This window comes from Onthophagus taurus, chromosome 3, assembly GCF_036711975.1.
Source record: "Onthophagus taurus isolate NC chromosome 3, IU_Otau_3.0, whole genome shotgun sequence".
NCBI classification, from domain to species: domain Eukaryota; kingdom Metazoa; phylum Arthropoda; class Insecta; order Coleoptera; family Scarabaeidae; genus Onthophagus; species Onthophagus taurus.
In genome coordinates, this window is record NC_091968.1 from 3,592,092 (window position 1) to 3,614,766 (window position 22,675).

Below are 22,675 nucleotides of genomic sequence, written 5' to 3' on the forward strand. Positions count from 1 at the left end.
AATCAACCTAAAGCTCTCGGCTAGCTTGATGGAACGACTTTAGCTTCCAAGTTCACGTCATGACGACGTAAAGTTGTCACGGTAAAGCTGTCGTGGGTAATGTTAATCACGTAGTTTTACTTTTAGTTACAAATCAACAAAAATTATCATTATTGAAAAATTTTAATATGACAAATTTTACTTTTGACGCGCACTGTATATAAATCGAGATTATACACTAAAACCTTGACATAATGGATTAGTACGTGGAACGGAGTGTCAAGCTATCCACACCGTTGTGTTCTGTATCATTCTGGTTTAGCCGTGCATCTCTTAAGGCGGCGAAATCTGTTTATCTCTAGTTTTAAGACTAGTGTTCTAGATCTAGAGTTAGTACTAGTTGCTAGAACTAACACTAGAACTGAAACTAGAATCATTCCGGTTTAGCCGTCTTGAGAGACGTGCTGCTAAACCCGAATGATTTTAGTTCTAGATCTAGTGTTGGTTCTAGTTGTGCATTAACACTGTCACTACAACTAACACTACACCTAAAACAAGAATCAACTAAAATGGTATCAATATAGCATCACCTGTAACGTCTCAGACCCAAGCGATCTCGCCTTAACCAAGCAATAGTGTAAACTGCTATTCAATTTTAAGCCGAGTTCGCTTACGGCCGAGGCGCTACAATATGGATTATCCAATATTGTACCAATATCGCCTTAACTAAGCAATAGTGTACACTTGTGTTCAATTTTAAGCTGAGGTCGCTTGCGGCCGAAGCAGAAGTTTCTAACAATGTACACTTTTCATTTAACTTTAAGTCGAGGTCGCATGCGGCCGAGGCACTACAATATACAGGGTGATTCATAAGTAATGGGCCAAATTGTAAATGTACGTTCAGGAGGCCAAAATAATAATATTTTCATTAACAATAATGGGTCTTAGTCTGCTCCTTACTGAGATACAGGATGTTAAAGCGAAAAAAATAAAATAGATTTTTGTTAATAGATCAGCTACTTTTCTACATAATGACTCATAGTTGACTTATAGTTTTTGTAAGGGTAAACAATAATGTGTGAGAGGATTTGAGTTAACTCGTAGATGTCGCCACATGCGCCATATGAATTAGATGAAATCAGCTACAAATTTTTTATCGCTCATTATTTTACAACATACTTGTTTAATTTGGATAGCCCCATCATTTCTGTAGAAAAAAGCTATACTTCTTTGATCTTGAAAATATTAACGATTTTCGAGATATTTGAATTTTACTAATTCACTACACTACATTTCACGGTGGTCGACGTAGCATTAATCTGTTAAGACACAAGCATGGCATGGAATGTTGACATTTACCTAACCGTAATTGATAATTGATAACAATATTAAACTGAAACCATAAAAAAATTACGTAATAAAACAATTTATTGTACGCCAGTTAATAAAACGAAATACAACATTAGAACAGACTTGAACTAAGACCACTTACGACAACTGTTATCAAAACCTACATGTTAATGTTGTGCGAAGTTAAATTAAATTTAAGCTTAATTATGAGCTACTGCAAAAGGTTTTCAACATGACCACCACCAGCATTTATACACGCATTTAACCGTTTGGTTAAGGATTGTCTGACTTAAAAAATGTAGCAGGATTATTTCGTATTGAATTGGCTGCATCCAATCCAACGGTGAGGGAATGTTTCATTCAGATGTTCGCGCACAGCACGTGAAAAATGTGGAGGAGCACCGTCTTGCATGAACCACATATTTCTTCTTAGTTGTAATGGAAGATCTCCCAAGAGGTCGACTAAGTCACTATTTAAAAAAATTAAATATGACTCCATTTAAATTAGGAGGTAATTCAACTGGGCCCAGTAATGTATTGCCTATTACACCGCACCACACATTTATTTTAAACTCGTGCTGGAAATGTCTATCTTTTTTTAAACGAGGGTTTTCGGTTTCCCAGGCATGACTATTTCGCCAATTAAAAACTCCGCGTCTGGTAAAGGTTGCTTCATCCGTGAAAAGAATGTTATTTAGGAATGTTGGATTATTATTCAATTTTCCTTTTAGCCACTGACAAAATTGAACTCTGATTCGATAATCTGTTGGAAGTAAATTTTGCACAGGTATAAAATGATAGGGATATAAATTTTCCTTGTGTAAAATTCTAGTCACGGATGGTTGGCTTATTCCAGTTGCTGCAGACAATCGACGAGTGCTTATTTCAGAATTTTGCGCAATTCTTACCAAAATTTCATCTTCTTGCTGCGGAGTGATAATCTTAGGACGTCCTGTATGATATTTTGGACGAAATGAACCTGTTTCACCCAATCGATTATAAATATTTTGAAATATCTTCCGGTTTGGCTGCCTTCTGTAAGGGTACATTTCACGATATTTTCTGGATGCTGCTTGCCCAGAAAAACGTTCTTGTGCGTAAACGCATAACATGTCTCTCATTTCTTCGTTTGAAAAGTGATTATGTCTCGGCATTTTGATTTATGTTAGGACAAGAATGAATCAGTTTACTTAACAATAAAATGTTTTAAACTATTCATTAAACGTAAAAGCTCATTGACGTTTCATAATTCATATGGCGCATGTGGCGACATCTACGAGTTAACTCAAATCCTCTCACACATTATTGTTTACCCTTACAAAAACTATAAGTCAACTATGAGTCATTATGTAGAAAAGTAGCTGATCTATTAACAAAAATCTATTTTATTTTTTTCGCTTTAACATCCTGTATCTCAGTAAGGAGCAGACTAAGACCCATTATTGTTAATGAAAATATTATTATTTTGGCCTCCTGAACGTACATTTACAATTTGGCCCATTACTTATGAATCACCCTGTATATATTATCTAATATTATATCAATATAGCTCGCTTGCAGCCAGGGCAGAATTTTGTATCAATGTATACTTTTTGCTAAACTTTAAGCCGAGGTCGCTTGCGGCCGAGGCAGAAGTTTGTAACAATGTATACTTTTCATTTAGCTTTAAGTCGAGGTCGCATGCGGCCGAGGCACTACAATATACAGTATGTCCCCGGATCGAGTTACAAAGAGGAAAAAAAATTTTATTACTGATTTTTCAATATATATGTTCAAACCACTAAATCGCACGAATTTTATACTTTAACTATAGAAGTTAACTAATTATTCTCATTTTTATGCAAAAATTGAACTTTTTTCTAAATTGAAAAATTTTCAAGTTCAATTTATATGTAACCATAGAAACCATAAAAGTTACAACTTATGTTAGTGAAAAATATACGGACAAATCAAATTAAAATATGGCTAAATAATTGAATAAAATATTTTAAATGTAAATGTATGTAATAAAGTAATAACACACTATGTAAGTTTGTAAGTGAACGAATCAACTATTCGGCACACATTTGAAGACAAGTTCTAAATTCTTTGAAAGAATTACGAATTTCCGCCAGTGGTAGAGATTCTGTCGCATTAATTATTCTTCGTTTTAATAGTTCTGCATCGCCCTGTAATAGTTCACTGTAAACAATTTGCTTCAATCGTTCCCAAAAATAAAAATCCATAATTGTAAGATCAGGACTATGTGCTGGTCATAAAATAGGACCATTTGGTCACAATGTATGATGGTGAGCTAGGTAGCCGTCTCGCTGAAAGTAAATTGACCCTATAAAATTTAAGGGTAATTCATCAAGTGGTTCACTAAAATAATTTTGTAACATATCCAAATATTTCTGTTGATTTATTTTTCCTGTTTGTAACTCGATCCGGGGACATACTGTATATTATCTAATATTATATCAATATAGCTCGCTTGCAGCCAAGGCAGAATTTTGTATCAATGTATACTTTTTGCTGAACTTTAAGCCGAGGTCGCTTGCGGCCGAGGCAGACGTTTGTAACAAAGTACACTTTTCATTTAACTTTAAGCCGAGGTTGCATGCGGCCGAGGCGCTACAATATGTATTATCCAATATTATATCAGTATAGCCTCACCTGTAATGTCTCAGATAAAAAATTTTTTCGGTTTTAGATTTTGAGAATTTTATGACAATTTTCGTTTTTTTAAATGGAAACAACCACTGATTATTCGCTTATTAAATTCGTGATTTTTTTCTGCTTACAAAAATATAGGGTTCGAGAAGTCTATTTCTTATTGTTTTAGAATAAAGCTAAAAATAAACTTTTTTTTTAGTGCCTTTGAAGAAATTAAATTTACAGTTTTCTGTAAATTATGGTACTATAACTAAAAATTAAAAAAACATATTTCTCCAATCCAAAACAATGCCATCTATTAAATATTTCCATATTAACGATTGGTGTAATAAACATAATTATTTGTTTTTAAATACCAGAAAAATAATACTCCATAATTTAAATATCGCCCCGTAATTTACAGGAAACTGTAAATTTGATTTGTTCGATGACACTAGATTTCGGCGGCGTTTAGAAATTTTATAAAAAAAGTTTATTTTTAGATTTATTCTAAAACAATAAGAAATAGACCTGTCGAACCCTATTTTTGTAATCAGAAAAAAATAACGAATTTAATAAGCAAATAATCAGTGGTTGTTTCCATTTAAAAAATGAAAACTGCCATAATATCTCATAATCTGAAACCGAAAAAATTTTTTCGACTAATGTCATCAAATTCTCTGTAAAAAAGTATCCCTATAATGTCCTAGTTATAATACTCCACCTATAATAATAACCAAGATAATTGCACTTGCTGGTTTTTCGATATTTTCAATTTTGGCCTCTAGGGGAACAACAAAAGACGATAGCGCTTTGAAGTTTTCGTCATTGGAATTTATTTAAAAAAAGAGATCGAGACATGTGAGCTACTTTTTTTCTAACTCTTATAGTTTCCGAGATAGCCTATTCGGACATCGTATTTGAACCACCCTGTACACTTTTGCTCAATTTTATATAGAGGTGCTTGCGGCCGAGGCAGAGCTTGTAACAATGTATACTTTTCGCACAATTTTAAGCCAAGGTCACTACAATATACAGGATGGAACAAAAGTATGGAATATAGCTAGTAAATATGCCATTTGATTTAAATGAAAAAAGTTTCCTGATTAATTCTGGTTATATTTGTTTGCTTGTATTGTTCTTAGTTTCGTTGCTATGGTAACCGATATTGTTATCTTAAATGGGATACATCGTTTTTTTTTGCATATTTTGATAAATCATATTTCATTCTATTCGATTGATATATCACATCATTAGGTTTTATAAGAAAATATACGAGAAAAATTCAGTTTTCTGGAAATATTTAATCAGCTAATTAAAATCAAAGTAGGTACTGAAATGACGCCGTTTACACCATTAAACCTCAAGAAAGTGCAGGTTCCAACAAATTATGACGCAATTATGGCCCAGATTTCGTAGGGAATTTTGAGGTTGTTCTTGAATAGCCAAGAGCATATTTAATTTGATGTCGTCATCTCTTGCTGTTTTAGGCCGTCCACTTTTAGGTATTTACTAGATACATTCCATACTTATCCTGTATATTACAATCAAATTTCTTTATTTTGAACTGCTTTGGAGCTGGATATGTGTTACTGTGATTTTGTGAATCATTTTGCCGTGTTTAAAGACATGCGGCTAAACCCGAATGATTCTAGTTCTAGGTCTAGTGTTGGTTCTAGTTGTGCATTAGCACAATTCAGTACCTATTCCTCCTCTCCTCATTGCCACAGCGGAATCTGGCGAACAATCTGTTCCCTTCATCATCCCCCTCCATCAACAATCACTATCTCCCCACACCTTTCATTGCATCTCCCTTCTCGTATCTGTGACCTTCTTTCCTGCCTCTGTATGTCCCTATCTCAATTCTCTCCACATTTCATCTCTTTCCGCTCTTCTGTTTTCGATCCGAGTTAGTGAGTATCCCACTCTTCTATAATATTCTTCCCTGTCTCTTTGCCCATAGATCAGCCTCCTCTCCTTAATTTCCCTCCAGCATTCTCCCAGGATCCTGCAATGCGGTCTTGCTTCTATCATTTCTTCATACTTCACTGCTCTTCTCCCAGCCTCCTCCCTCACTACATACCCCGGAGTCTCCCTTGCCAACCCTAGTACCCATCTCCACTACCGTGTTTGTATATGCTCCAGCAAACCTTGTTCTTTCCATCCCCATACTTCTACGTCGTACATCATTGTGCTCCTTACCAAGCCATCAAACATAACCTATCAGTTATTCTGTGATACCTCTCCTCCTCATTTCCTCCAACAACTTCTCTCTATCCACGTTACCGAATGCAGCCTTCAGGTCAATAAACAATCCATACAACTTTTCTCCCTTCTTGTTCAACTCCCTATGTACCAGGTGTTTCAGTATGTGTATATTGTCAATTCCTCCTTCCCTTCCTGAATCCCGCCTGCTCATCCGGCAACAATTCCCCCCTCTTCATTTCCTCTTCCAACCTCCACAGCAATATCTTTGCATAAATTTTGAAAGTTTTGTTCAACAGGGTGATCCCTCTATAATTCACCACCCTTTTACTCCCTTTTTTATACAGTGGGCATATTATCCCCATCCTCCACCTGTTCGGAAACCTCTCCCTTATCCATATGTCGTTTATTATCTTCCATAGATTCTTCTTCACTGTCTCCGTCGCCTCTAACCATGCCTAACTATGCCATTCTGGATCTCATCCCCTCCTGGCGCCCTTCCTCTCTTCATTAATTTGGTCAAGATAAAAGAAAATTCAAATTTTTATCTTTACTTTAAATTTATTAAATAAAAATTGTAGAACAAAACTTATCAAACAAAAATTATTGAACAAAATTAACCAAACAAAAATTATTGAACAAAACTTATCAAACAAAAACGTACCAAATTAGGTATACGAAAACACACAATAAATCAAAAATACGAAGACATACCAAATCAACAGAACGAAAGCAGTTCTGTTACATTCTGTAAATTAATACTAGTTTTACAGAATGTTACTCACACAGGTTTAAAAATCTCATCGTGATACGAGTTTCTTCCCACCAGCGATGTTATCACTCACTTTTCGTTTTGACTCTTCTACTTCTTGACCTTCTGGAACAGCTTCTGCTGCTTCCAACTTCTTTTTCAAGAATCCATTTCCAAAAACTCCACTCAACTGGAACTGGAATTCCAACTCAGCCTTCAGGTCAATAAACAATCCATACAGCTTTCCTGCCTTCTTGTTCAACTCTCTATCTCCCAGGTGTTTCAGAATGTATATATTTCTAACCTATTACTTTTTATTATTTCAGAGGCCCATAGGGCTTTAGAACTTCTAGAAGATTACCATTCAAAATTGATTAAACCTCAGGATCGCCAATTACGTTTAGCTATAGAAAGGGTGATACGGATCTTCAAATCTAGACTGTTTCAGGCCTTATTAGGTAAGTGATACATAAAATTTATTAATTTTGATTTAACTTCAATACGGAAATTCCTGAACACACATTATCGATCTACAACGTACATAAAGCGCCTCATAATCTAGTTAATAAGCGGAGTGGTTATACTTGCTCTTGTATTCCTCGAGAATTCCAGGGGAAATATTACTCGCTTAAAGGGGATATTAACATACATTTCCAGTAATATAACGAGAAATGCTTTGTTGAAATTTGTGTTTATTAAAATACGTTTTTGTGTTATTTTCTGGTGGTTCTAAATGTGATTAAAGTTGCAATCGAGTTATTTCCGGCTTATTCTTGGACATTTTTCAATACAGCGAAATAGGACCAAGACGCCCTAAGGATCTACGAAAAGAACCGGGATAAATCCCTACACTCCCAGAATAATTCCATATACTCACCCCTCCGAAAGTATTAAGGGATAAAGTGATGAAGTATCCGGCGAAAATCTTGGAGGAGCTCGACACAAATAACGTGAAGAGGAGCACGTTCTTTTTGAATGTTAAGTGGGTGTCCGTCCAATCGCACTTGTAAATTGATGACGACAGTAAATCACTCTAAAAATATGTAAATATTGAGGACATTTTTTTAATTATGATAAAATCGGTTTTACTTTGATCATAATTTCGTTTCCGTACCAGCAATAAACCGATAATTGAGACACCATCGCCATAAAATAGAAAAGATCCGAAGCAAATTTACCACTCGTTGGTGATAACTAAAAAGAAATCTTAAAATAAATTTGATAATAATCAAATTATTTATTTACCATACTCATGCTATACATTGCGACGCATAAAATAATTCCAGCCATCCCAAATTGAATCAAAGTGGTAAACGAAATATAAACATTAAGTTGATCAACAAATCTAATACCACAAGAAAATTAATAATTAATAATAACATTTTTTTTGATATTCTTTACCTAAGAATATTCCAATGTCTACGAATACAATAAACCAAATTATAATTCATTTTATCCGATTTTTCCATACTATCAAAGCCATGATTTCCACCCAAATTCCCCATTTCGTGTAAATTTTCTAAAGTATCATTTAAAATGTCGATTTGTACCCCAACAAAAGCCATCATCCCAGCGTATAAAGAATCCAAAGCAGCGTGTGATGTCCCGTGTATAAACATCCCCAACGATTGATACAAAAAAGTTAAGGGATAACCAAATTTCCCCGTTCGATCATAAGGGTAGTAATAATCGAATGGTAATCCTTTATCTTTAACGGTGTTATCCACGAAAGGAAATAAAGCCCATAAACCACAAGTTAACGCGCAGATTATCATGTAAACCAACCAAACTCTGTAATACCTATCCATTTCTTTCTTAAGAAGATGATAATGCTTTATAGTTTTCGATTTAAAAATGGGATTATTCATATAATTAACAGTTTCTTGAATATCTTTACTGTTATAAATAAAAATGGCAATTTTCGAAATTTGCGTTGTATTTGTAAACAATAAAAACGATATTTCGATCATCTTTTGCAAATTGCCAAACGCCAAAACGAAATTAACGTACTCGATAATATTGAAAACAATCAAAACCAATAAGATAAACAGGAAATAGTAAACGTACCACAATATCCTGACTATTTTTTCGTCGGAATTTGGGGGCCAAAATGTGCAAATCTTTAATATCGCTATATTTGAGCGTATATACCTGGTAACGTCCATCTCGGGAATTGACATTGTTTTTGAATGTCGCGTAATCAAATGAAGCTTGTGACGGTGGTTGGGGATCTTTTAAGCACCGCAAGGATTTAATTGGAGTGTTTAACCTAGTTTTGAGGGCGCCTATTAACAACTTTTGACTGGTGCAATTGAGAACAATCAAAAGTTTCGTTTACATAAGTACACCTTTCGCGAGAATAAGTGCTATTAATCGGGGTACATTATTTATTATTTCGTGGGTTAGTCAATTTATTGTCTTTTAAGCGAATGGAAATTATTTTAATGTCTTGAATTGTTTAAGAAGATAAATGGATATGCAAATGAACACTTTGAGGTATGTATGCAAAATGGTGCGTAAAACCACTTCAATTACCCTTTATTTCATTTGCTTTATTTGGTACCGTACAAGTATCTCTAACGATGTGGTTTCGTACAATGTGGAAACGTTGATATTGCTAACAATTAATAAGCATTTATTGTTTTTGATAATTACAATTTTCCCCTTAATACATCCTAATATAATATATGTCATTAGTATATTATTTTCACCCTCCACCCTCTTCCTCCATTTCCATACCCTCGGCTCCTCGGCCCAATCCTCCCCTCATCCATCCCTTTGTGTCCTCACCCCCACAACCATTCTCATCATCGTTTCCCCTCTCCCCCCTCTCCTAAGATCTGCCCTCGGTCCAACTTCTCCTCCCTCAACTCACTGCACCCATTCAACATATGTTCCAACGTTTCCCATTCATCCCTGCATAGCCTACACCACCTCTCCTCATCGGCCATCCAGTATCTGTTCGCTCTCTCCTCGTTTCCACAACGGAACCTAGCCACCAACTTCTTCCCTTCCTCATCTCCTTCCAATAACAAGTATCTAGGCAGCCCCTCCGTAATTATGTCGTTATACCTCCCCTCTTTTATTTGTGTCCTTCTTTCCTGTCTCTGCACATCTCGGTCCCTATCTCTCAACTCCCTCCACATCTCCCTACCCACCCTTCGTCTACTATTTATCTCAGTTACCGAGTAGCCCGCTCGTCTATAATAGTTGTCTCTGTCTCCTTTCCCATATTTGATCTTTCCCTCTCTAATTTCCCTCCAACACTCCCCCAAGATCCCGCAGTTTGGCCTCCCTTCTATTCTTTCTTCATATTTCACTGCTCTCCTGCCCCCCTCCACTCTGACTTTATCCACCTTTACCTCTTCCCTCACTATATACCCCGGTGTAACAGTTTATTTACTTCAAAAGCGATCTGTTCAACAAATAGATTGCTCATGATACTATCTTTGTTTGATTTTTATGGCATATTTTCAAGTGCCATAAAAATTTTCAAGTGCATTTCCAAAACTTTCAAAAGTTTCCAAATATGTGTAGTGACTGTAATTCAGTATTATTACGATTTAAAAGCAGAGTGTGCAAGATGGCTTTATGTTGTGGGTTGGGTTAGCTCCATTCCAAAACCAACTCGATGCAGGCTTTTTCAAGTGGCTGTGCTCGTTGTATTGCTATCTGTGGCGGTGTTGCTGATGAAGGTTGTAGAGTCTAGCCTCTAAATTCTACTGATTCCTAAATAGATCAAAGCTTTATTGAAAAACATACTTGGATTGTATTTAAATCAAGTATGGTTTTAGCAAGACGAAGCTCCAGATCATTTTGGCGTAAGTGTTCGGTTTTATCTCTAAAGCCTCCTCGTTCATCAAATGTCAATCTTGAAGATTACTTTTTTGTTAGGATAATAATTACCATCTTAGAGAAACGTTATTGTTTGCAGATGTCTAGTTCTAGTTAGGGCTAGTGTTAGTTCTGGTTTTACAATAGCAACTAACACTAGACCTAGAACTAGAATCATTCGGGTTAAGCCGTCTTAAGAGACGTGCGGCTAAACCGGAATGTTTCTAGTTCTAGATTTAGTGTTAGTTATAGTTTTAGTCCAATAAAAAATATGCAACAATCTAAGGCCACTAGAACTAGTGATAGTTCTAGGTGTAGTGTTAGTTCTAGTGTTACATTAGTATTGTCTCTAGAAATAACACTTTTTAAGCGATTTTTCTAGGTCTAGTGTTAGTTCTAGTTTTAGTCGTTATTCAGTGCTAGATTGTTGTATATCTGTGTTCTATATTCAGTGTTGTATATTTTTCATTGAACTGAAATTAGCACTAACACTAAAACTAACAACTAACTAGTGTTAATTTCAGTTTTAATTGTTATTCAGCGCTAGGTTGTTGTATATTTTTATTGAACGATAATTAGAATTAACACTAGACCTAGAACTAGAATCATACGGGTTTAGCCGTCTTAAGAGACGTAAAAGCAGAGGGTGGAAGATGGCTTTATGTTGTGGGTTGGGTTAGCTCCAACATTCCAAAACCAACTCGATGCAGGCTTTTTCAAGTGGCTGCGCTTGTTGTATTACTATCTGTGGCAGTCTTTCTGATCAAGATTGTAGAGTCCAGCCTCTAAATTCTACTGATTCCTAAGTAGATCGAAGCTTTATTGAAAAACATACTTGGATTCTATTTAAATCAGGTATGGTTTTAGCAAGACGAAGCTCCAAATCATTTTGCCGTAATTTTGCCGTGGTTTTATTTCTAAATATGGCCTCCTCGTTCACCAGATCTCAATCTTGAAGACTACTTTTTTGTTAGGATAATAATTACCATCTTACAGCAACGTTATTCTTTGCAGAACTTTTTAATACACGTCAAATTACAGACAATTTTAATTATCTTTTTTTGGTAGCTCGTTTATTTTGTTCTTTGCTGCTTTTTGTTGTTTTGGGTACTTCTTTAACTACTTTTTTGATGTTATTCCAATAATCTTCGACGTTAAGATAGTTTTTTTATTATTTCTTTTTCTAAGTTTGTCTAAGTTCCCCATCTGAATTTTGCTTGTATCAGGAAATGGTTTGAGCCATAACATGCTCCTCTTCTTGTTGTGGCGTCTACGATGCGTCTCGTGGCTCTTTGTCAGTCATCTCGGGACAAAATATTGGGTAAGGTTAGTTTTGTTTACAAATGTCAATCATCCCAAGAAAAAAACTTACAAATTTAACAATAATAATAGGGAATTAATCTTTTAGAATTCATATAAATTAATGTAAACTTTGCAAAAATGTTAATAACATCAACAATACTTAATATTTTTTTATCTTATGCTGTTTCTGAAACTATCTTAAGTTTTTTTGCATCACGTCCAGTTTCGAGATATCCCCAAAAATGTGGAAAATCGTAAATTAAAAAACTTAGTAACGGTTCATGTTCAGTATATTTTTTATTTTCCATAGTGTGGTTCTGTAGCTATATGGACAACTCAACAAAATCAGATTTTTTGACATTTTTCCCATTTTTTTACACTTCATCGCACCAACATATAAAACAAAACAAAAAAAAATTATGTATAAACAAAAAAGTTATTTATTCTATCCTGTAGAACATTTGGACCGCGTTATGCATCACTTGACTAAGCGACAAATGAGCAAAGTTGAGAAAAACGAGATTTTAGTTTTCATCTCTCTAAAAATATAAGATTTCTCAGAATAGACAGCCTCAAACTATTGAAAATTGTTCAAATTTTATTGTTAACAATATTGCTCTCTTGCACTTTTGCTGTTAGATGCGTCAATATCGTGATAGATACGAAAATATGAAAATTTGATGAATCTGTAGCGCTTTCAAGTTATTATAGGTAACACTTGACAATCGGAGCATGTTATAGGAAATCGTTTATAACAAAAATTGTTGCAAATGTTATTGTTAACAATATTTCTCTGTTGCACCTTAGCTCTTAAATGCATCAATATCGAGAAAAGTACGAAAATATGAAAATTTGATGAATTTGTTGCTCTTTCAAGTGATTAAAGGTAACCCTTAGGAATCGCAGTATGTTACAGAAAAATTTTTAGTATAAAAGTTGTAGCAAATTTTATTGTTAACAATATTGCTCTCTTGCACTTTTGCTCTTAGATACGTCAATATCGAGGTAGATACGAAAATATGAAAATTTATTGCTTTTTCAAGTGATTAAAGGTAACCCTTAGGAATCGAAGTATGTTACAAAAAAAATTTTAGTACAAAAGTAGTAGCAAATTTTATTGTTAACAATATTGCTCTCTTGCACTTTTGCTCTTAGATACGTCAATATCGAGGTAGATACGAAAATATGAAAATTTATTGCTTTTTCAAGTGATTAAAGGTAACCCTTAGGAATCGAAGTATGTTACAAAAAAAATTTTAGTACAAAAGTAGTAGCAAATTTTATTGTTAACAATATTGCTCTCTTGCACTTTTGCTCTTAGATACGTCAATATCGAGGTAGATACGAAAATATGAAAATTTATTGCTTTTTCAAGTGATTAAAGCTAACCCTTAGGAATCGAAGTATGTTACAAAAATAATGTTAGTACAAAAGTAGTAGCAAATTTTATTGTTAACAATATTGCTCTCTTGCACTTTTGCTCTTAGATACGTCAATATCGAGGTAGATACGAAAATATGAAAATTTATTGCTTTTTCAAGTGATTAAAGCTAACCCTTAGGAATCGAAGTATGTTACAAAAAAATTTTTTGTACAAAAGTAGTAGCAAATTTTATTGTTAACAATATTGCTCTCTTGCACTTTTGCTCTTAGATACGTCAATATCGAGGTAGATACGAAAATATGAAAATTTATTGCTTTTTCAAGTAATTAAAGCTAACCCTTAGGAATCGAAGTATGTTACAAAAAAATTTTTAGTACAAAAGTAGTAGCAAATTTTATTGTTAACAATATTGCTCTCTTGCACTTTTGCTCTTAGATATGTCAATATCGAGGTAGATACGAAAATATGAAAATTTATTGCTTTTTCAAGTGATTAAAGGTAACCCTTAGGAATCGAAGTATGTTACAAACAAATTTTTAGTACAAAAGTAGTAGCAAATTTTATTGTTAACAATATTGCTCTCTTGCACTTTTGCTCTTAGATACGTCAATATCGAGGTAGATACGAAAATATGAAAATTGATGAATTTGTTGCTTTTTCAAGTGATTAAAGGTAATCCTTAGAAATCGCAGTATGTTACAAAAAAGTTTTTAGCACAAAAGTTGTAGTAAATTTTATTGTTAACATTATTGCTCTCTTGCACTTTTGCTCTTAGATACGTCAATATCGAGATAGATACGAAAATATAAAAATTTGATGAATTTGTTGCTTTTTCAAGTGATTAAAGGTAATCCTTAGAAATCGCAGTATGTTACAAAAAAGTTTTTAGCACAAAAGTTGTAGTAAATTTTATTGTTAACATTATTGCTCTCTTGCACTTTTGCTCTTAGATACGTCAATATCGAGATAGATACGAAAATATAAAAATTTGATGAATTTGTTGCTCTTTCAAGTTATTAAAGGTAACACTTGAGAATTGGAGCTCAAAAATGAGCAAAGGAATGACCGAGTAAGCAGCCTGTAGGAGAAGAAACAACTTACAACGCTAATCAACAAAAAAATCTTGGTCCCAGAATAGAAAACACACCATAGTGCTATCTTCCACCGGTGGCCACGCGGTACTCAACGTGTTATGAACGTCAACTTCAATATTGACATATTTGTAATCCTCGTGAAAAATGCTTTAAAATGAGTCCAAACATGATACTACGTTTAATTCCAATATTACTCGAGATATAAGTAACTTCCTGTTTGAAATGTCAACGTCATTTTGACATATTAATTTTTATAAAATGTCTTAATATTTGTCAAAAACAAAAATAGAATAAAAAAAAAAAAATAAATAAAAAATTAATGTTGGTATTAATATTTAAAAATTGAATTGCTATCTTCGGGTTTAATGCTTTTTATTCTAACTTTTTTGTTCTTTGAGATAAGTGCGTTATCTTTGAACTCACTTTAAAGGTTTTTTAATAAAGCTGACAAATATGTCAAAATTGACGTTGACGTTTCAAACCGGAAGAGATTGTATCTCCATTAATATTAAAGTTAAATATGTCGAGTTTGGACTCATTTTAAACGATTTTTTATGAAGTTGACAAATATGTCAAAATTAAAAGTTGAAAGTTTGAACTTTTTGGTTTTGTGAGATAAATGCGTCAAGTTTGGACTCACCTTACAGGTTATTTTATGAAGATTACGAATATAATAATAAAAGTAAATTTGACATTGACAACTGAAAGTTTTTTTCACGACTAAACTCTTTTGTTTCTAGTTCTCGTTCTAGTTTTAGTTCAATAAAAATATACAACATAGTAATATCTTATGTTAACTAGCACTACCTAGCACTGCCACTAGAACTAACACTAGACCGATAATTAGAAACATTCGGATTTAGTTCGGAATATTTCAAGTTCTAGGTGTAGTGTTAGTTCTAGTTCAAGTGCAATAAAAATATGCAACATAGTGATATCTTATGCTAACTAGCGCTACCTACCGCCGCACATAGGTTGATTTGATTGATTTACGCGGTCAAAATTATTTTATGATCTATATCAGTTCTAAATGAGATAAACAATAATAATTCGGTATTTTTCACAATAATTACTAATTAATATGATTATTTAAAAACAAATACAGAAAATTCAAACATATTAACTTAACACATAAAGAAAGGTATCTTAAAAGACATAATAATCGCAATAAGCATTCATTTCCGAAATCTGGCCATCTGGCTTCAATATAAGGCTCAGCTGATATTAACATTTCTATTGTTTCTGGGCAGAATGATTTCGATTTACACCTTTTTTTAATTTGTGTTGTGCTGCTCAAAATTGGGTCTGAGCTTAATAATAATCTATTATATATATCGCGGTTACAATCTTCTCTTGAAAATTTCCTGGCAAAGTTTTCGCGGTACATTCGAAAATGTTTGTTTCGAACCTCTTGGGCTTCTTCTGATAATTGCCCTATGGGCAACAAAGCATTTTTAATGATGGTACCACCATGTATTAATATCTTATGCATGGATGGTGTCATCGGATGCCATTCATACAATTGAACGTATAATTTAGCCGTATCCAGGGCATATTCATCATATTTCTTGGTATCAATTTTATGACCAGATGAAATGACTTCCAAAATTACTTTAAGTCTGTACAATAAATTATAATCAATTCCTGTGATGTCAGCAGCTAAATTTGCATTTTCGAAGAATCTTCGGCTAGTGTTTCCATCGTTAGTATTTCCATAGTTAGCCTTTGGCATATCTATTAATAATCCCGTCTCTTTTCTAAACCTTTCTTGACTGGCAATTTATAAGAAAAATGTAAAATACTCTCTAACAATCGTATTCTGGCGTGTAAAACAGATAAACCAAATTCGATAGCAGGTTTACTCACTACTTTTTTTTTTCTAGATCCAGATTATTGAAATCTTTTGATGTTACGTTACATATATAACACCGTGTCGTTGATTTTGTGCCAGTAGCTGCGTTGCAAACCTTTCCGTCAACCATAGTCATTTTCAATAGATGTCCAAACAGGAATGTCTTTTCGTTCAAAATGACTTCGGTAGCAACTAAACTCTTCGACAAAACTAATTTCTTCTTTAGTACCATCCGCGTTTTCCTTCAGAAATCTGAATCTTATCGGTCGGCAATATTTTGGCGAAGACGGTGTTGGGTTTTGCCAAATGACTTTCTTTTTATCCATGTCACAAACTATTTGTATTGGTACGAAAGAACTCAGAAATATATGACCATCTGAATCGGCATCATTATCGAATTTCTGTTTATATTTAGCTTGCTGCGAACCATCACATCCTCATTTACAAATAATTAGCAATGAATTTCTTTCTTCTTCATTGAGGGTTGCCAGTACTTCTTCCAGATAAATTGAAAAGCGCGTAACGGTGTTGTTCATGAGGCCTTGTAATGTACTTTCGGCGCAGGTACTTGTGACCCTTATACATTCTTTAGGTGGATAGCAATCTTGTTTTGCTTTAATTACTAGATTGTAACACGGATAAAGAGCTTTGTTCCTACTTCTAATAACTTCATATTGCCGCTTAGTTAAATCAGCCTCTACAAACATGGCTAATGCTTCTTGCGGTGTTAGTGGACGAATTTCTTGTTGGCAATATTTGGGTTGGAAAGCTTTCTTATATTTTCCAGCACGAGTAGGAGAATTTGTGATGTTTTTCAGAATTTAGGATGCATCTCTTTTGCCTCTTTCTCTTAAGGTTGTTTGTGCAGCATGAATAATAACCTCATCGTCTACAGTCATGCGATCCTGTTCGGTTTTTCGGCGCTTACATCTCTCACTCAATTCACTAAATGGTTTAGAAGGACGTCCCGGCCGACATTGACGATCACTTGGAAGTTCAAAGGTTCCATCCAACCAGACCTTATTCGTTTTTTTGAAAACATCTTCTTTTCTATGAGCTTTCGACCATTTCACTTTTATTGAAGATTTAAAGTAACCAAATCTTTTCTTCAGACATCTTATCTTATCTTCAGCGTTACAGGAGTACGACAAGAGATGCTTTTCCAAATGATTCAACTTTTCATCTAAAGTTAGAAAATTGAATTGTTGCAGTTGATCATATAAATATTGACGAGTTACTCCTTTTATTCTAGACGTGCTAGATGATGTTGAAATCACTTGAAAACAGAATAATATAGAAAAATCAAATTCCGTGTTTTTTCCTCTATTTCAAGTCATAACGGATAAGTCTCTGAAATTTATGAAACGCGCCGTATCCGCAGCTGATTTAATCGTCATCAGTTAAATGAAAGTACAAAGTATCATAATCAAAAAGAATTATAGCTCGATCGGGCGCGATAGTACAACAAAATAGATTTGAAAAGCTTTAATAGATTTTTGACCGCTTAAATCGTTAAAATCAACGTATGTGCGCCGTCGCACAGTGGTCTAAATTCGAAAAAACCCGAACAAAAATATTTTAAGGCAGTTTGGGTTGAGATAATTTTTTGAAACTTGGTATGTGGCTATAGGACTATATGCTAAAGACTTTGTGAACTTTTGGATCAAATATGTCAACCGGAAGTACTAATTTACTTGAGGCCACATTCTATTTTTTTCATATAATTTAGGTCCAGGATAAATACAAAATTTTATACAACGCTATTAAATCATGAAGGATAGCTAAATACAAAATTGTTTAAACTAAATTGGTTATATAGTTTACTTCGAAGTAAGGTTTCTATAAATACATCTTTAACTACAGAGTGTCTCACGTAACTGGTTCGTTAGAACTTTTTCAGGTTCCACTATTCGTACAATTTTGAAATTTTGGTAGCATGGGTTGTTCATTCGGAACTTTCAATCTAAAATATTTTCAAGATAGCTGCCACTTCCGGTCTACCGGAAGTAAACCATAACTTCGTTATTTTAAATGGAATGCTATAGTTTTTATTACACCATTTAATTGTACATAAAAAATAGGTTAACTTTGATAAAAGTTATTGGTACCTAGCGTTTTTCGTTTTCGAGTTATTTTGGTTCTAAACTTTTTTTGGTAAATTTCACCATGCTCTTTAAAACCCCATATCTCAGCCAACGTTCATTCAAAAAAGGCCTAAATTGGTACGATTATTCTTCAGATGCTGTCAAATAGATTGTCATTTGTTGTATCGGAATATCTTATACAGGATGGTCAAAAATTGAATTATTGTTTCTCCATTTTCAATGGCGAGAAAGTAGAAAATTTTAAATGGAACGCACCATGCTTTTTTAGCATATCAGAAAGGGAATTTAATTCTCTATAAATTATCTACGTTGCTTAACAATATGTGTTTCTTCTTGTTCTGTTTCAGACCATTCTTCGTCATCTTCATCTTCGTTGCATTCTGCCTCATATAGCTCTTGTTCTGATTCTTGTTCTTCGTCATATTCATCTTCTTCTTCGCGATCTTTTTCTTCTTCCTGGTCTTCTACATTGTCTATTATAAGTAATCTTTTAGTCTCCATACTCATCTTTTTATGTTTTCTCTCTGTGCTGTTGAAAATTACTTATAAATGGATGTGAGCTGGGGGGGTGAAATGGGGCTGAGTAGTCTTTTAAATAGATCTTCATTCTTATCCAGTCTACTATATTTCCTTGTGTGGCTCTCTCTAAATTTTCGGATTTTTTTGTTATTAGCTTCTTGCGCTTCTTCCGACAACTTTCCAATAGGTAGTAGAGCTTGTTTAATGACTGCAGATCCATGTATCAAAATTTTATAAACGCTGGTTGACATATAGTACCAACCATAAAATGGACGTACTTTTCGGCAGTTTTGAAACAATATTTATCAAATTCATTGCAATTAATATTGTACCCACTGTTTATTGCAGCCAAAACAACGCCAAATCGCTATATTAATACCTCGTCAATTCCTTAAATGAAGTATAAAGTGATTAGTACATGCGCGCTTACTATAAAATTGTCATACCAGTAATCTCTGATGATAATTTAGTAAAAGTACGTATGAACCAATCACCTTCCAAGTTCTAATTTCTAATCTATATGAAATGTGAAGCGGACACACAAAAAACCGAATGTATGCATGGAGAACAGACAAACCAAACTTAAAACCTCCTAGCTCTACCGTTCATCTGTGAAATTTTTGCTCTGCATAAATAACATTCCATTCCAGATGATTCCTTCAAATTCCCATCAAAGAATTACAGACCTACAACATGTATGAATAATTCAAATAAAGTTTTAAGAAAACGAAGGCTTTATACCTTGCCATCCACCATCGTGAAATAAAGAGAAAAGTTAACACTTACACATTTTGAGGTATATGGCTGAAGGGAGCTTATTTGGTTTGAAATATATATCTTTCTTCGGTTCTTATAAGAGCGGCATTTTCATGCACCCATTGTAATCTAATCGATCTACAAAACCGTATAGATGATGGTGTGGGGTTCTTCCACAATACAATTTATTATCATTGTCTTCCAATCGTAATGGGACTAGGACGACACAAATAGAAAATCATCTTTTCCCTCTGCATTTGTGATGAACTTTTGTTTATAAGTCGAATGACATCCGCTACCATCAAACCTTACAATGTAATATAGAATTTACATTTACATTTAGATAATTATCCAAACATTTAAAAATTTTTTTTTAAATATCATATAAAACTGGTTCGAAGTGTTTCTGAAGAAGGTTGCAACATGGCATCCGAAACGTCAAACCTTTTCTTAAAAGACACACGGCAAATCCCGAAAGTTTCTAGTGTTAGTTCTAATTTTAGTTCTAATTTTAGTTCAATTAACTCCGGCCGTGAAAGCCTTCGTACTTATAAAAAAAGTAGATATTTAAAGTGTTCCAGTTTTTTGCCGCACTGTATCTAACAACCACTTCCGGTTGTTTGATATGCCTGAAACTTTAAGTCTGGTATTCTATTATTGTTATGCGAGTTTACACCAAATATACGAAATTTATCTTTTAAGAAAAAGAATATAAGCATTTTATATGAAAACGGTCAAATAACACACTCAGTCACTGATCATCTTTGATCGTTAATATCTTGGTAAGGAGCAAATTAAAGCAAGATGTGGTTATCATGTTATATAGAGCACATCTCAAAGAATAAGAATATTCTAGCGACAAAAGTTCTTCTTGCGTCTTCTGCGAGATATATATGTTAAAACATTTGGTTGTAACTTCAAGTAGGTGTTAATTAGCTTTAAAAGAAGTGCTTATTACGTATTTCTGCAAAAATATTTTAAAAATTAGAAAGGTGGCAAATGAAGACCTTTCTATACTGTTTAAGATAGCAACAACGCATTGCCTTGAAAAAGTGGAACACAATATATTTTCTTCATCTAAAGTTGTAGCATTTTATGATATTTAATACACAAGAATTGTAGTACTGTTTTATTGCGTACAGTTGGCACTAGAAAGTACATAAGACTTTATTCCTTTCACCTCTCAGTCTATTAGGACCTAAAGTACATGTAACATGTAAAAAAAAACGAAAAAAAAAATTTCGAAAATTTGATTTTCGTTCACATTTTACCGCTTGTGGACCACTGTGCGTCGTTTGTAAAATGGATAAGATGAGAGATGTTAATCTATTTGTAGAGTCTCTGAAGATGGCCAAGGGCCGAAACTAGTTAGACTTTAATTCTATATAAAATTTTATTTTTTGCCATTTTACTGGATCTTTGAAACATTATTCGAACAATTTTTTTTAATAAAGAGGTGTTTTAAGTGTTCCAGGCACTAAGTATAATTAAATACACATTAATTATGTGTTATTATGTGGAGTTTCCACATTTTTCGAAATATTTAAAAAACTGGACGTGATAGAGAAAAATTGAAGACAGTTTCAGAATCAGCTCAACATTCTACGTTATAAAAAAAAAATATCGCAATCTTTGAGGAGAAAATTAATTAAAATTTGTAAAGTGGTGTAATTAATTGTTGTGTTGGTGCTTAATTAATTAATTAAATAATTTTTTTAAGTGCAAAATTTATTTAATTTTGATTAATCTTCTTTGATTTCATCCCGTGAATTTTTTAAAACAGCGAAATAAGACCAAGACGATCTTAGAATCTACAAAATTATAAAGTTATAAAATACAACATTAAATAAAAAAACTTACGGCCATATAGGATTCTAATGAAACTTCAAAGAAATTTCCCGCGTAAATCTTAATTGGTTTTTTCACATTACACATAAAATATAACATGTTTTTCTTGAAAGTAATCGAAGTATCCGGCCAATCTATATTATAGACACTTCTATATAAATGACTGCTCTAAAACACAAAAATTCCAATTTATTTTTTCTTCTCAACTCATTTAATATTAATTATTAACATACTTTAAGAATAACTTCATTTCCATGCCAACAATACACAGAAAGTTGGAGCATCATGCAAAATAAATAATTAATCATTGAAAAGAAAACCATACTCGTCACAGAAAGAACCGAAATTTGATACAAAATCACGCAAATAATTAAAACGCTTGTTGTAAATTGCGCTAATATAGCGAAAGTGTAAACATCGTTAAATTCTTTGTTTAAATTCAAGATTAATTTGTGTCGTTGTACCGATTTGATTAACAGTTCGTTCATTGTATCGGAAAGATTTTTTTGATAACCATTCTTTATTTTTTCCAATGCGGTTTCTTTCAATTTCGTTAATTTGTCATCAACGATATCTAATTGTCCGCAGATGTGAGCCATTATAAAAACAACGATTGAATCCTTTGAAGTGTTCGCCATTGCGTGTAACATTAAAGAATACCCTTTAACGAAGTAAAAGATTTCGTAAACAGGGGAATAAGATGTATCAAAAGGGACGTAAACGCTAAATATTTCAGCTTTCGTTTGTGTTATTAAAGGATATAACAACCAAATTACACCTGTACTCATCGCTAAAGCAAAATAAGTCATTGTGGTTCTTTGAGCGCTTCTCATGTTTTTTCTTATTAATTCTTGTTGAATTTTTGTTTCGGGTTGATAGGACTCGTCGTTAACTGATCGAACCATTTTTTGAATTCGTTTATTTTTTGTTATTAAGATGTAAAATTTGAAATATTGCCCGCAATCGGTGACAAACATTAATGCGTCGTTTGTGATTTTATCGATGTCACCATCTCGAATTGAAAAGAAAATACTCACAGCTTCACCGATTCCTATCAAAACG

General features: G+C 33.5%; 2 protein-coding genes across 3 annotated transcripts in view; one reads left to right on the plus strand and one right to left on the minus strand.

Annotated features, from left to right (window-relative positions):
* LOC111418340 (discs large 1) overlaps positions 1-22,675 on the plus strand; it is a 439,942-nt gene that overhangs the window by 24,574 nt on the left and 392,693 nt on the right. For both annotated transcript variants that reach the window (XM_071194892.1, XM_071194889.1), the window contains exon 2: positions 7,246-7,377. In XM_071194892.1, the coding sequence (XP_071050993.1) occupies positions 7,246-7,377 (132 nt within the window). The remainder of the gene's footprint in view (positions 1-7,245; positions 7,378-22,675) is intronic.
* LOC111421243 (uncharacterized) lies at positions 7,687-22,212 on the minus strand. The gene is made up of 9 exons (XM_071194952.1): positions 21,847-22,212; positions 21,626-21,781; positions 21,509-21,576; positions 15,658-16,305; positions 8,321-9,070; positions 8,165-8,264; positions 8,009-8,113; positions 7,797-7,952; positions 7,687-7,740 (listed from the first exon to the last, which is right to left on the minus strand). The coding sequence occupies exons 1-9, from the start codon at positions 22,210-22,212 to the stop codon at positions 7,687-7,689; spliced, it is 2,403 nt and encodes an 800-aa protein (XP_071051053.1).